General features: G+C 40.5%; 1 protein-coding gene across 8 annotated transcripts in view; it reads right to left on the bottom strand.

Moving 5' to 3' along the window:
• CFAP43 (cilia and flagella associated protein 43) overlaps window positions 1–16,630 on the bottom strand; it is a 128,501-nt gene that overhangs the window by 9,152 nt on the left and 102,719 nt on the right. For 7 of the 8 annotated variants that reach the window (XM_089314343.1, XM_089314347.1, XM_070057270.2 and 4 more), the window contains 7 exons: window positions 14,914–15,033; window positions 11,590–11,697; window positions 8,424–8,510; window positions 7,723–7,811; window positions 4,871–5,084; window positions 3,720–3,832; window positions 2,604–2,763 (listed from right to left, as the gene is read on the bottom strand). In XM_089314343.1, coding sequence (XP_089170469.1) covers window positions 2,604–2,763; window positions 3,720–3,832; window positions 4,871–5,084; window positions 7,723–7,811; window positions 8,424–8,510; window positions 11,590–11,697; window positions 14,914–15,033 — 891 coding nt within the window. The remainder of the gene's footprint in view (window positions 1–2,603; window positions 2,764–3,719; window positions 3,833–4,870; window positions 5,085–7,722; window positions 7,812–8,423; window positions 8,511–11,589; window positions 11,698–14,913; window positions 15,034–16,630) is intronic. The other variant, XM_070057269.2, reaches the window with a different exon arrangement.

Below are 16,630 nucleotides of genomic sequence, written 5' to 3'. Positions count from 1 at the left end.
CAACAGGAAGATGTAACTATTATAAACGTATATGCACTTAATTACATGGCATCTGACTATTTAAAAGAAATGTTAAGGGATCCAAAGGGAGACATAGACTCCAATGCAATAGTAATGGGGGATTTGAATACCCCACTTTCAGCAATGGACAGATTGACCACTAGAAAATCAGCAAGGTAACAGCAGATTTAGTCGACATTATAGACCAAATGGACCTAACATATCTACAGAACTTTTCACTCTACAGTTGCAGAATACACATTCTTCTCACCAGTGCAGGGAACTTTCTCTAGGACTGATCACATACTAGGCCATAAAGCAAATCTCAGGAAATTAAAAAAAAAAACAACCGAAATCATACTATGTATCTTCTCGGACCACAATGGAATGAAGCTGGAAATCAGCAACTCAGGAATCTCCAGAACATATGCAAAAACATGGAGACTGAACAACATGCTGCTGAATGAACAGTGGGTCACAGAAGAAATCAAAAGAGAAATCAAAAAATTTCTGGAGACAAATGAAGATGACAATACAACATATCAAAATTTATGGGATACAGCAAAAGCAGTGTTAAGAGGAAAGTTTACAGCAACTGGTACCTACATCAAGGAATTGGAAAGACACCAAATAAATGAGCTATCAATGCATCTCAAGGACCTAGAAAAACAGCAGCAAACAAAACCCAAAACTAGTAGGAGAAAAGAAATAATTAAAATTAAAGAAGAAATCAACAAAATAGAATCCCAAAAAACAATACAAAAGATCAGCAAAAAAAAAAAAAAAAAAAAAAAAAGAGCTGGTTGTTTGAAAAAATAAACAAAATGGACACACCATTGGCCCAACTAATCAAAAAAAGGAGAGAGAAGACCCAAATCAATAAAATTAGATATGAAAAAGGGAATGTAACAACAGACACCATAGAAATAAAAAGTTATCAGAAATTACTACAAAGAGCTGTATGCCAACAAACTGGGAAACCTAGAATAAATGAATAGATTCCTGGACAGATACAACGTACCTAAATTCAGCCATGAAGACATAGAAAACCAAAACAGACCCATTACCTACATGGAAACTGAATCAGTAATAAAGACCCAACAAAGAAAAGCCCAGGAATGGATGGCTTCACTGCTGACTTCTACCAGACATTTAAGGAAGAACTAACTCCAATTATTCTCAAGCTATTCAAAACAGTTGAAAGGGAGGGAATCCTCCCAAACTCCTTCTGTGAAACCAACATCACCTTAATTCCTAAACCTGAGAAAGATGCAACAGAGAAAGAGAACTATAGACCAATTTCCCTGATGAACACAGATGTAAAAATTCTCAACAAAATACTAGACAATTGAATCCAACAACACATCAGAAAGATCAGCCACCCAGACCAAGTGGGATTTATCCATGATAAGCAGGGATGGTTCAACATTCACAATTTTTTTTTCTTTGCCAGCATTATAGGAAGAAGTTTGACCTGCTGCACCACAATGATAGCCCCTAAACTTATTTTTTTAAGACCTATGTATTTGTTTGAGAGGGTGAGACAGAGACAGAGATATTCCATACATTGGTTCACTTCCCAGATGATCACAATGGCCAGAGTTTGGCCAGGATGAAATCAGGAGTCTGGAACTCCATCCAGGTTTCTTACATGGGTGGCAGGGGCCTAGGTACTTGGGCCATGTTCTGTTGCTTTGTCAGACACACTGGCAGGGAGCTGGATTGAGAGTGGAATAGCTGGCTGGTGCCGCAGCTCAATAGGCTAATCCTCTGCCTGCGGTGCCGGCACCCCGGGATCTAGTCCTGGTCTGGGCACCAGATTCTGTCCTGGTTGCTCCTCTTCCAGTCCAGCTCTCTGCTGTGGCCCGGGAGTGCAGTGGAGGATAGCCCAAGTCCTTGAGCCCTGCACCCGCATGGGAGACCAGGAGAAGCACCTGGCTCCTGGCTTCGGATCAGTGTGGTGTTCTGACCACAGCGTGCCGGCTGCAGCAGCCACTGGGGGGTGAACCAACAGAAAAGGAAGCCCTTTCTCTCTGTCTCTCTCTCTCACTGTCCACTCTGCCTGTCAAAAAAAAAAAAAAAAAAAAAAGAAAGAAAGAAAGAAAGAAAAAGAAAGTGGAACAGCTGGGACTCCAATCGATGCTCATATGGGATGCTGGTGTTAAATGCAGCCATCCAATCTGCTGCACCAAAACACCAGTTCTGAAATTTTTAATATATTGCTAAGGTAGGGCCAGCATTGTGGCACAGTGAGTTAAGTTGCCACTTGTAATGCTGGCATCCCATACTGGGGCACTGGTTTGAGTTCTGGTTGTTCAGCTTCTGATTTAGCTCCCTGCTAATGCATATGGGAAGGCAGCAGAAGATGGCCCAAGCACTTGAGACCTGACACCCATGTGGGAGACCTGGATGGAATTTCAGACTTCTGGCTTTGGCCAGGCCCAGACCTAGCTTTTGTGGCCATTTGGGACAAATGGAAGATCTCTCTCTCTCTTCCTCTCTCCCTTTTAATTTAAATTACTTATGGAAACAGAAGGATAATGTAAAATATCTGATGCATCAGGCAACAGATTGTCCTTTTCTCTTTAACAACATATAATTACCCGAATCACAGAATTCAAGTCTTCAATTATGTTCTTATTGATGAGAATTGCATCAGAGTATTCCAGTATTAGCTGGAAGTTCTCCAGTTCTACTTGTCCTTGTTTAAGAAGAATTTGGATCATCAAGTCCAACTGGAATCTTACTTTCTCATCCTGTAATCTGAATTGAAAAAGACTTCAAAGCAAGTAGTTGTAATACATTTCTATTTCAAATTTCACCTGTTATCTGGGACTATAAAATTCAAATCAGCTTAAGGAAAACATGCTGGAGACGAGTGAGCAGAGTTTTTTCCCTTTGATGAGCTTTCCGGGAGGTCTATCTGATATCTCTTCTCATTGACACAGAATTGCATTTGAGTTGTTCAAACAATGGTATACACAGAAATTCAGTCATAAGATCTTACTTTAGAATTAAGATTATATCATTTTGATTGCAATAAGAGTGAATTTGAAGAAAACAGTTGCCACTAAATGACAAATCTATTATGGTTCTCACCTTATTTTTTTATTTCTGATAACATAGCAATGATATTTAATCTGATGCTACTTATTAAATCTATTTCTGTGTGATTCATATTCCTCCCTGTAGCCTAGATCTGAAAATGATGTATGATACTGAATTTGGAAACATCAGAGAAGTAATTATCTATGTGGCTATCCCTATGGCCAAAAAGTGAAGCAAGACTTCAAAAGGGCACTTGAATCATCCAGTGAGGAACAACAAACTCCCCTGAAAACGGCTTAGCTGGCTGGAGGGAGCCCAGGTGGGAACTGCTGGGAAACCTCTTTAATTTTCCAAGCTGCCAGTGGATGGGACTTGACTCAGAAGGACTTTCAGGCAGAAACACATTCTTATTTTTTCATGGAAGGGGCAAATCTTAAAAAAAAAAATTCTTTTTCTAAAACCTGCTTATTTGTAATAAGAGAAATGGAGCATGTGCAAAGTTCCATCCTGAACCAAGTTCTTACCTCACGAACTGCACTGTTTCAAACAGAAATTCCAAAGCCCAGTGCTGGCCCGATGCAGCTACATCTGTACGAGCTGCCAGCTGGTCAGCGGACATCCTCCCCCTCCCACCAGGGCACAGCCCAGCGTGAATGAAAGGTTCAAATTACAGAACGAGTTCGTGGAACACCCTCTCGATATCCTGTTGCACCCTCTCATCATCCTCCACTCTTCTCCGGAGGAAAGCTGCCATTTCCACTAAGCCAGCTGCTTTCTGCTTCACCTAAACAGATCGAACCACAAACAGCTCAGAACCCAGGCAGTTTCAAGGTTAGAAAACATAAATCTTTTAATTTTGCTGTTACAAGATCTTCACAAGCCCATCTTTCTAAGAGATTAATTATAGTTTAAATTCCTGCTTTTATGTATCTAAAGCTTACATGTTACATTCTATACATGATCTGAAGAATTATATTACATTACATTTTATAAATTGCTGAAAATCAAGTATGCAGGAAACTAGGATTTTTCTTGAATCTCATTTTAAAATTTTCTCTGGTCACTTCTGATGAATTTACAAAGATCACAGATACTTTAACAAAAACAGACCAGCCTGATACATGCGGCACTGAATTTAGAGGATATAGGGGAAGTAAGGCAGAGAGTGATTAATAAACAACAGAGAAAAATGGGTGTTTTTCCAAATACATACACTCTCAAATTCTTACCCTTTGCTGCGTTTTTTCTATTCTAGGAATATTAGAATAGTTCTGCTGAGCTACATATAATTCTAATCTGTGCAAATAAGGCCATCTACAAAAGCGATGTCCAAGAGAAACAAAGTGAAACGTGTATGTAATTTTAAGTTTTGTAGTAGCTACACTACAGAAAGTGTAATGAAACTGATAAACTCAATTTTACTGATATATGTGAAATATTATTATTTCAACCTGTAATCTATTTTATATAAATATTACTGATATTTTCCAGTTTTATTCATATTAAATCTTCTAAGTTTTTGTGTCTTTTCCACTGACATCCCATCTCAATCAGGACTGGTCACATTTATTTCAAGTACAGAATAACAACAATGGGCTATTAGCCAGTATTTTGGACCACATGGGACTATAAGCACAAGACTATTCTTAGCTCTCAATAGCACCAAAATCAACATTCTATTTCATTATTTTATTACATTATCAACTACTACCTTATGAGGAAAACCTAAATAATGAGCTTTTCTAGATGTATTGACCAACATAAACTATATATTCTATAATAGTACACTAAAAACAAATTAAATTAAATTGTTATTATATACCTTCTGTTCATTTTCCACTTTTGCTCGTCTTGTTATGCAGAAATGATCCCAGACCAAGGGGTCCAAGCCTTCTGGCATGTTAGTAATATTGTCCAACTCATCCATGGCTTTCATTAACTGGGCTAAGTGTTCCTTATTCAACTTGGCAGATCCTGGTCGTTCTCCAAAAGGGACGATACTGGCTGTATCTGAATGAGGCTTCTGTTTGTGAATCCTGTTTTTACCAAGAAAAGCCCATCAGCCTGTCCCTTCTCACAAAAAAACATCACTGTTGGGCCGGCGCCGTGGCTCAATAGGCTAATCCTCCACCTTGCGGCGCCGGCACACCGGGTTCTAGTCCCGGTCGGGGCACCGGATTCTGTCCCGGTTGCCCCTCTTCCAGGCCAGCTCTCTGCTATGGCCAGGGAGTGCAGTGGAGGATGGCCCAGGTGCTTGGGCCCTGCACCCCATGGGAGACCAGGAAAAGCACCTGGCTCCTGGCTCCTGCCAGGATCAGCGCGGTGCGCTGGCTGCAGCGGCGGCCATTGGAGGGTGAACCAGCGGCAAAGGAAGACCTTTCTCTCTCTGTCTCTCTCTCTCACTGTCCACTCTGCCTATCAAAAAAAAAAAAAAAAAAAAAAAAAAAAAACAAACAAACATCACTGTTAAATAAGACCCTCAGCCTAGGCACAACATGTTGTACAGCACTATCTTTTGACTTTCGAGGGTTGGTGGGTGGACTATTCCCAAGACAAAGGCACATACTTTGTCCTTTTTCATACTCTCTAGATTCCCCAGATACGACCCTGGCTGACCACACACATCCCTGTTGGCAGCTCTGGCAGCTTGACTTGCGCTGGGCAACATCTCCGTCCATGTAGGCAGGCAAACAAGCGCTGGGGAGAAGGGAGTGTTCCTGCGTCAGCTTCACACCTCCTGTGCTGGTCCCCTACTGGGAGGTGGGCAGGCACTAAATATGTTTAGATGTATGTGAAGCTGGGGCATCGTCTCTTTCCTCCTGCACTTCTAGATTACTTTTGTTTTCCTGGGAGATGGCTGGGTAGGGAAGAAGGGTGCAAAATTTTGGCCGGGCACTAACTGCTGAAATGTGCGTGGTGAGCTTAATACTATCAGTCAGTCCCGTTCTCCGGAGGAGCAAAGCTGGGCTCTCAGACAAGATACCAGCCCAAGTCCATGGGTTGACAGATGGTGGAGTCGGGATTTAAAGCTGATTCTGTTTGACAACAAAGCTTGTGCGCTTCCCACTGCTGCCTCCTAATATTTAGTAGCTCACAAGTCTTTATTCACAGGGAAAGATATGTGCTTGGGCTTATTATAACTCACTCTTAAGACAAGAGCATGTTTTAGGTTAAATACTCAAGGTTGCACATAACCTTTCAAAGGTGAGAAAATGAGATTGTACTTCAGACACAAATTAACCTACACCTTTGTGACAAACTCCATGATTTCTAAATTACATTGGATCAAAAATTATGAAAATGTGAATTTACAATGTTGGAAATCAACAAAAATCTAATTCTTTTTATACTCTCAGAATAACAGATATTTTTGAAATTTTTTGATAATTTTTTCAGCCATTTAAACTGGCATTTTTCTTTTCTATTTTTTAAAAGATTTATTTACTTGTTTGAAAGACAGAGTTAGAGAAAGAGAGAGGAGAGACAGAGAGATCTACCCACTGGTTTACTACCCAAATGGCCACAACAGCCAGGACTGAGCTGGGCTAAAGCCAGGAGCCAGGAGCTTCTTCCAGGTCTCCCACATGGTACAGAGGCCCAGGTACTTGGGTGGTCTTCCACTGCCTTCCCAGGCCCATTAGCAGGGAGCTGGATTGGAAGCGAACAGCTAGGACTCGAACTGGTGCCCATATGGGATGTGGGTGCTGCAGGCCAGGTCTTTAACCCACTAAGCCACAGTACTGGCTCCTAAACTGGTATTTTTCAAACTTTGTCTTGAGCACAGTCACATGAGATTCTTCAGGAAAAGTGATTTGTGGTCAAACAAATTTGAAAAAATACCTGCTTCTTCCATTCTTATACTTAGAGATTCAAAAGGCCACAAGTCCTGAGAAGGTCTGAGACACAGAAGCTGCACATCCTTTTAGTTTGTTTTTTAACCTGGCTTCCCCCCAGACTTACTTAGTTCTAGGAGCTTACTTTGTGTAAATCCAATTCGTACCATAAAGGGCTAAAATTTGTTGAGACACATTTTGAGAAATACTGCTTACAAATCTGAAGCCATCTGTACTTAAGAGGAATTCCTTTCATGTAGAAAATAGAACCTACAATGATACTATGCTTACGTGGATACTTAACTATTTTTTATCTTATTTATTTGAAAGGCAGAGAGACAGACAGAGATCTTCCATCTGCTGGTTCACTCCCCAATGCCCACCACTGCCAAGGCTAGGCCAGGTGAAGCCGGTAGCCAAAAACTCAGTCCAGGTTTTCCATGTGGGTGATAGGGATCCAAGTAATTAAGCCATCACCTGCCACGCTCCAGAGTGCACATCAGCAGGCAGCTGGAACTGGGAGTGAAATGCAGTCATACACAGGGTATGAGCTGACACTCCAAGCAGCACTTTAATCACTATGTTCAACATCTGATTCCCTATTTTTAAATAATGAAAATAAATCATTATACTTAATTTCCTATCTTAAAATATAAGCATAATCTCAAAAAATACCAAATTATGACCAAGACTAACGTTTTCACGTTTTCACCTATAAGAAGAGAATATAACCCTGAATACTTCCATTTACTTGAGAACAAGAAGTTGAAATCAAGTAACACTCCTCTTCATTTACAAACCTTTTCCTACTCAGAAACAAAAGAGCACAGGAGAAACCAACCTTGGACGGCGTTTAAAAAGTTTGTAGAGTATGTCCACTTGATGGCTGGGGATCTCGGAAAATTCCTTTTTAAAGCTGCGATCTAGAACCTAAGGACAAACGTGTCACTGCTGGGATTGCAACTCTGTTCACAGGTCTCATACAAAATACTGACCGTAACCTTTGAAAACTCTAGGAAAACGTACTTTACATATACTACAGAAGAGTTGTTAGTGACCTCTCACTGTGCAAAGATTTGTTTTGATAGGTATCACCTCACTGTATTAAAAATGTTATTTCATATGAGGGGTCTTACAAATCAGCCAGTTTCCCAAAACACTCAGGGTACTCCAACCTGTTATTTTCCATTCCATCCATCTTCTCTATGCCGGTCTCTCCTATTGTTTTCCATTATAAAACAGCTGGTTGATTTTATGACTAACAACGGGGTCTGCAACCTGAAGGCTGAAAAGCCCTAAACGCTGGATGGTCTCCTAATTTTTGTGTAAGAGAAAACTTAAAGCAAATAGATGTATAAAAATTCATTTTACTTAGGGATTTTCAGTAGCATACTGTGGCACTGAACGAGGTTCATCCATAACTCAGAACTACAGGAGGAAAATCTATGAGGAAGTTAAAACTCATATTCCCTTGAATCCTCCCCAAGTTCAGGCAGCAACAAACCTACTGCCTGGTTGGGTATGTGAGACAGTGACCCTCACCTTGTCCTCTGCCAGCAGGTTGTCGTAGTGCTCCTTGCACATATCCAGTTCTTCTCTGGCTTTCCGGATGGCTTCTGAAGCCTGGCTCTGTAAGAACACCAGGAAAGGTTGATCAGAACTTGAAACTTTTCACAATAAACAGAAAAATTGGGGAAACTTTAGAACAGGGACTTTCCTAGTACCTGATGAATGTTTCAGTAAAATATTCATTACAGAAAACATTTACAAACACTATATATATATATATATTTTTTTTTTTGGACAGGCAGAGTGGACAGTGAGAGAGAAAGACAGAGAGAAAGGTCTTCCTTTTTCCGTTGGTTCACCCCGCAATGGCCGCTGCGGCCGGCGCACCATGCTGATCTGAAGCCAGGAGCCAGGTGCTTCTCCTGGTCTCCATGTGGGTGCAGGGTCCAAGGACTTGGGCCATCTTCTACTGCACTCCTGGGCCACAGCAGAGAGCTGGACTGGAAGAGGAGCAACTGGGACAGAATCCGGCGCCCCGACTGGGACTAGAACCTGGGGTGCCAGTACCTCAGGTGGAGGATTAACCTATTGAGCCATGGCGCCGGCACAAACACTATATTCCTAAAAGCTGTACATAAGAAATTTGTATTCATTAAGTAAAAAAAAAAAAAAAAAAAAAAAAAAAAAAAAAAAAAAAAAAAAAACACCTTAAAATAAAACACTTACAAAAGAAAGTGAACCGATAAGGCTCAGAGAGAACATCACCCAGACACCTGTCTCTAAGTACAGCCAGCTTTGTGTATGAATGCGCAAGTTTGTCCAGAGCACGATGCACTCCTGGCAGGGTGGTGTGGATAATGAAAGCGAACAGGCTCCACTCCATGGGGAGTCACATGGACTTGGCTCCTGAGAGACTGAACATGTGTACAGCAAATGGACTACATGGGAAAACAGAACCGCAACCTCGCCCTTCAGCAGTAACCAGCATGAAGGCTAAGCCACAACCCGGGCACTCCCGAGTGGTCAGGACTTGGCCACTACCTGCCAGCTTCTGAAACTCTTGCCCCCATTCCCAACGTAGAACCATACAGAGAGAGCCAGATACCCCCCACTAAAGCAACCATATGGGTTGCCCTCCTTCTAACTGGTTTGCCTCCAACTTCCAACCAAGGCATATCTTAAGTCCACTTTTTTGTTATTAGAAAGCTTTCCCATTTCTTTGTTCCTTTGAGTCTCTGCCATAAGTAGGTGATGATGGCTGATTCGTTGCTATGCCAAACTTTGGATGGTCTCTGCTTATTCTCCTTTGGCGTGATGTTATGGTATGGATGTAGTATTTCATACTCAAGGGTCCCTGTGCTAGAAGTGTGGTCTTCAGTGTGGCAGTGTTGGGAGGTGGAACCTTTAAGAGGTGGGGCTGGGTGGGAGGTCTTTTGGTAAATTGGGGGTACACCCTAGAAAAGGATTAAGGTATTTTTTATGGCAGCCTAGTTAGTTCTCTTGTTATAAAAGCCTGAGTGTAGCCCCACCCAGTATCTCTGGCTTCCTAGCTGAGATGTGACCCCTTGTTCCCACCCATGGCTATTGGCCAGGTGATGCATCTACAAGGGTACACTTGCAAGACCCTGTGCCATGCCATTTGGAATTTTAGCATCCAAAACGTGAGTACATGAGTTAGTAAGCCTCTTTTCTTTATAAATTTTTTAATTTTTTTAACTTTTATTTAACGAATATAAATTTCCAAAGTACAGCTTATGGATTACAATGGCTTCCCCCCCCATAACTTCCCTCCCACCCACAACCCTCCCCTTTCCCACTCCCTCTCCCTTCCATTCACATCAAGATTCATTTTCAATTCTCTTTATATACAGATCAGTTTAGCATATATTAAGTAAAGATTTCATCAGTTTGCACCCACATAGAAACACAAAGTGAAAAATACTGTTTGAGTATTAGTTATAGCATTAAATCACAATGTACAGCACATTAAGGACAGAGATCCTACATGAGGAGTTAGTACACAGTGACTCCTGTTGTTGACTTAACAAATTGACACTCCTGTTTATGGCATCAGTAATCACCCTAGGCTCTTGTCATGAGTTGCCAAGGCTATGGAAGCCTTTTGAGTTCACTGACTCTGATCATATTTAGACAAGGTCGTAGTCAGAGTGGAAGTTCTCTCCTCCCTTCAGAGAAAGGTACCTCCTTCTTGGATAACCTGTTCTTTCCACTGGGATCTCACTCACGGAGATCTTTCATTTAGGTCATTTTTTTTTTTTTTTTGTCAGAGTGTCTTGGCTTTCCATGCCTGAAATACTCTCATGGGCATTTCAGCCGGATCCGCATGCCTTAAGGGCTGATTATGAGGCCAGAGTGCTGTTAGGACATTTGCCATTCTATGGGTCTGCTGAGTATCTCACTTCCCATGTTGGATCTTCTCTCCCTTTTTGATTCTATCAGCTAGTATTTGCAGACACTATTCTTGTTTATGTGATCCCTTTGGTTCTTAGTCCTATCATTATGATCAATTGTGAACAGAAATTGATCACTGGGACTAGTGAGATGGCATTGGTACATGCCACCTCGATGGGATTGAATTCGAATCCCCTGGTATGTTTCTAACTCTACCGTTTGAGGTAAGTCAGCTTGAGCATGTCCCGAATTGCACATCTCTTCCCTCTCTTATTCCCACTCTTATATTTAACAGCCTTCACTTTTCAGTTAAGTTTCAGTACTTAAGAAGAATTGTGTATTGATTACAGTATTCAACCAAAAGTATTAATTAGAACAAACGAAAAAAAATACTAAGAGGGATAACGTATTAAGTTGTTCATCAACAGTCAGGGCAAGGGCTGATCAAGTCACCGTTGTTTAATAAGGAGCTCATCTGTCAGCACTTACATTCAGGTATGTGACACCACACAAGTGGGAGAGAAACCACAGTAATGCCATCACGTGTCTCACCTCCCTATTTTCCCCTCCCTCCCAGAAGGATGCTGGCCACTTGTCAGCCTAACTGGTGCTGCTTTCCAGCCAAGAAGTTCAAGTGATAGGGACAGAAACCTCAGCAAGATGCCAGAGTGCAACTCCTAAAGCATAGGAAAGGAATGTTGTGACACAAATTCCAATCCTGCCAAAATATAAAATCATGCCTTGCCTGATGCCACTGCTACCACCCACGCTCAGACTGCACGCTTACTTTCTCCTCCTGTTTCCTGGTGAGATAGTTGTTCAAGAATGTTTCTCTGTAGCTTAATTCTTCATCCAACAGCAAAGAGAAAACAAGGTTACTTATTTTCAATTCCTCCTGTGGAAATATTTTAAAAAATCAAAAAGGAGTTGGTGTGAGAAATGATCTGTGTTCTCACCTGAGAAGAATTTTCTGTTACCAGTTACAGACTCAGCACTGATCAATCAAGTTTACGGCATAGAAGTATGAGAAATCTTTTTAAAATAGAGTAGTCTATGGGTAGACTCTTAATTGTTCAGTTATTTTACCTTTTTCATCATTTCACTATAAGGTAAAGTACAGATACATAAAATACTTAACATGAACATGTAGTTTAAAGAACTATAATGGGAAACACTCTTGTTATCACCACATAATTCAAGCAGGAAAACTTTGCCACCACAGAAATTTCTTCTAGGTGTCCCCATCAAAATCTCAACTCTAATACTAACCACTGTCCTGATTTTTACAGTAATAATTTCCTTGTGTTTCTTTGTAGTTTTTGTTGTTGTTGTTGACAGGTAGAGTAGACAGTGAGAGAGAGACGGAGAGAAAGGTCTTCCTTCCATTGGTTCACTCCCCAAATGGCTGCCACCGATCCGAAGCCAGGAGCTGGGTGCTTCTTCCTGGTCTCCCATGTGGGTACAGGAGCCCAAGCACTTGGGCTCCTCCACTGCTCTCCTGGGCCACAGCAGAGAGCTGGACTGGAAGAGGAGCAACCGGGACTAGAACCCGGCGCCCATATGGGATACTGGTACCGCAGGCGGAGGATTAACCAAGTGAACCATGGCGCTGGCCCGCATCTTTGTAGTTTTGTTACCCAAGTGTGTACACCTAGGAACTGTATAACTTGTTCATTAAAAAAGAAATGTTGTCATGTCTTTACATCTTTTGTAATTTTCATGTTCCCTTCCATTCCTTGCTTTCTCTCATTTATTTGTGATCATCAGTCACCTCACGGTTCTGCCTAGTCTGTGCTTTACTGACTGCATATGCATGGCAGAGCTGTCAGGCTCCTTCAGCCTTGGGGATCCCTGAAAACCAGGAGCTAATCCAGAGGCCTGATGACACCCAGGGTTGATCCCGGGATAAAACTGTGTTCTTGGGCAGGAGAACCTTACTATCTGGCTGTGTTTCATTCTGTGATGTTTGCAGCTGTACATATACAATGCCCAGGCCCATTAATCCATTGAGAGCTGTAAAATAGTGACAAATTTATTTCTATTTTCCATTTTCACTTATTAAGTTAAACACTTTTATAAATATTTGCTTCTTCTTATCAACTATTGATTACGCAGTGGTACAGTTTGTATAGGAAAGAAAGTATAAAGTATACTTGATGCATTCCTTTTATTAGTGTTTAGATGATAAACTGCTGACTGATAGGCATTTTTCTTTTCAAAATATCACATATTCATGAATTTAAATAAACTTGATAGGTTTCAGTTAATTGCAATTATTACAATATTTTGCATCTTAAATTATCTTTTTAGCGGAGGTGTTGGAGGTTAGCTCCTGAGTCCTTCTGATCTTACCCAGTAGTCTCATAGTTTCCTCATTATCTTGTATGACAAAATATTCGAAGTATTTTTAAAAAATAGCTTTGTCAATATAAAATGCACTTGTCATGCAATTCAGAGTATGTATTTCAATGGTTTTTCATATGTTCTCATATGCTTTCATATGTTCTCATACTTTCATATATTTTCATATGTTCACCATAATTTTAGAACATTTCATGACTCTGAAAAGAAGCCCTTTCCCAGTCATTTCCTATTTCCCCCCACACTTTCCAGTAGCCTTCTCCATCCCCTCAAAGCAAACACTCATCTACATTCTGTTTCTGTAGATGTGCCCATTCTGGACATATCATAGAACTTGTGGTCTTGGGTATCTAGCTTCTTTCACTCAGCCTATTTTTCATGGTTCACCCATGTTGTAGCATGTATTAGTGCTTTGTTTTTCTTAATGCTGAGTAAAATTCTGTTTTATAAATAAACCATATTTTGTTCATCCACTCATACCTGTTAGACACTGGATTGCTTCCACTTCGTGTTATCATGACTAATCCTGGAGCACTCATTGCCCATCTCCCCCCTCACTCTCATTATATTCAGATACCACATTCCCCGCCAGACCATAGTTGCATTCAATCAATGGCAGCAACTCTCAAGAAGCAGCTCCTGCCCATGGCTACATGTTGTACTGGTTTCTGGGAGCAGGTTTCTTCCCTTGCCTTGTGAGCTATGGAAACTGCGATTGGCCTCCTATTGTTTCAACATTCTTTGTTGTTTTCCCTAACTCTGTCCTTTCATTAAATTCTATTAAATGTCACTCTTCAAATTTACCATTCCTGTTGGAACCCTGAGGACACAGCCTTTGTCCCAGAGGTTCCCTTCCTAACTTTCCACCATTGCATCATCTTTTTGGTTGACCATATGCCTTGGTGAAACACATCTTTCAATAGCTTTCCAAGAATGAGTGCATGTAAATTTTGGAAAGAGACCTTATATTTTCCAAAATGCCATTATTTTTTCTTAAACTCAATCAATAGTTTGACTGGGTGTGTCTTCCAATTTGAGAAGTAATTTAGCCTCAGAATTTAAAGGCATCATTCCTTCATCTTCTTGTTTCTAGTGACTTCATACTTCATTTATATTCCTACTGCTGGATAAAATTAAGCTGGATTTTTTATATATATGACCTTTTAGGCATGAGGCTTATTCATTCACTAAACCTATATGAGGAGGTATTTTCAAAAAGTTCATGAAATATGTGTATTATGAAAAAGTATGCATGAATTTCAAATATTTTTTAACTAAAATAAACTTAACTTTTAATTCCATTTTTTCCATAAACTTTTTGGAGTATCTTTATACTATGAAACAAGCCCTTGAGACAGACTTTCTCCTTTCCTTTATAGAACTTATAGTCTTGGAAATATTAAAAATAATCTCACATACATTAAAATTCAGCTGCAACACGTGGTAGAGAGGAAAAGAACAGCATATAATAGGAAGATATAATCTCACCTGAGAAACTGAGTTTTAAGCTGGGATCTGAAAGCTGAATAGATACCATCCAGGAGTCAAAGAAGTTGGTAGAGATTATTTCTAGTGGAGTCTTGAGGAAGTAGAGTACTGGGTACTGGGTGTTCTCAAGGCACCAGAAAAAGAAGTGTGGGAAGTGATGGGGCAGGGGGCAGAAGATGAGACCAGAGAGGAAAAAAGGGCCCAGTGCATGCAGGGAAAGGCTCTGGTCTTTTAAAATTGTATAAATTTAGCTTTTATTTACCTGATTCACAACCATCTCTGCTTTGACTCTCTTTTCAAAGAGTTTTTTCAGATGGTCATCAAAATTCTGTGTGCTTTCTTGAATAGAGTTTTGAAGCTTCTTCAATTCTGTTTCCAATGACTGAAAGGAAGGCAATAGTAAAGTTAGTATGTAGGGCTATTACATGCTTCCAGGGGAGGGTCTGCATTGTGCCACAAGGTGGGGCAGGTGGAGGATATACCTTGTGAGGTGTTCTGGGCCCTGGGCCCCTTCAACCAGAGATACTCCACTTGGATCTGTTTAATATAATGTGTGTCTGAGACTTTTGCTTTAAAAAATGATACATTGCAAAATAAAAGCTTAAAATCCACTAATCATGGCTAATGATGCAGGCAAAAGTAGGCAGAGTAAAACAAATTGCATCAAATCTTTCCAGGAAATTTGGACTCTCCATTTAGCACAGTAATTTCCAGGTACACAAGTTGGCCCTAAAAAATATTTTTTTTCTAGCTCTGAACACATTTTCATTGATTTTTTTTTAATTTTAAGGAAATAAGAAGTGAACCTATACATATTTTTCCTCTCTTGCTTTCTGTATATTTTATGTCTCCAAACAATTCCCTATTAGGGGAAGAGATCTTATTGCATGGTTTTATTTTTAATTCCACCCAGACATAGAGCTAGGCTGGAGAAAGAATGATCACATGGTGTTGGTTTGTTTCATCATCGATGATGTTATTAGGGATCACTTGGCTAAGTGGTGTCTGCCAGTTTCTCCATTGTAAAGTTACCATTTTTCCATTTGTAATTAATCCATGGGAAAAGACTTCAGACCACATAAATATCTTGTCCCCCACCCCTCCACCCCAACCACCACTCTTTTATACACTGGCTTGAACACTTGATGGCTCTTCCTTGAACCAATTGTTACTATGATGATATTAAGTTTATTTTAAAAACCCAGTTTTTTCCATACTGGTTTAAGAAAGAGACTGACTCCAGAGAAATGATGGAGAAGGAGGGTTAGCAAAAGGTATGGAGTCTTATAATGCAAGGAGACATGCCATCCAAAGGCAATAATTAACCAAGAAGGAAATATTACAATCAAACAAATAGAAAAAGCATATTTCAGGGTCAATTTGCTTAAAATAATCTCTATCACTCTCTCATAGGCATGGTAAAGTCCATTTCTGTACATTTGAATAAATCTAAGATAAATATTGGTAGAAAAATCACTCAGTGTTAGGGAGTAGAAATACGAAGCAAGTAGAAATATAAAAAGAAACAAGATTGGCTATGAGTAGAAATTTGTTGAGGCTGGATGAAGTATCATTCTATTACCTCTACTTTTACAAATGTTTGACATTTTCTGTTATAATTTTTTTCATTGAGAAGAGAAATTGAAGAAAATGAAATTGGATTTTCTTGAATTGTGCTGGAAAGAGGAACAGAGACATTGAGTAGTAGATCAAGGGAAAAGTGGATACTTAGGCGGTTGGCTGTTTTTTTTTTCTTTTTCTTTTATTTTGAAAAGTAAAATCCTGGCCGGCGCCGCGGCTCACTAGGCTAGTCCTCCGCCTAGCGGCGCCGGCACACCGAGTTCTAGTCCCGGTTGGGGCGCCGGATTCTGTCCCGGCTGCCCCTCTTCCAGGCCAGCTCTCTGCTGTGGCCCGGGAGTGCAGTGGAGGATGGCCCAGGTGCTTGGACCCTGCACCCCATGGGAGACCAGGAAAAGCAC

This window comes from Oryctolagus cuniculus, chromosome 15 (assembly GCF_051225735.1).
Source record: "Oryctolagus cuniculus isolate XC-2025 breed Fujian yellow rabbit chromosome 15, ASM5122573v1, whole genome shotgun sequence".
Taxonomy (NCBI): Eukaryota; Metazoa; Chordata; class Mammalia; order Lagomorpha; family Leporidae; genus Oryctolagus; species Oryctolagus cuniculus.
This window is presented reverse-complemented; position numbering and strand designations above follow the sequence as displayed.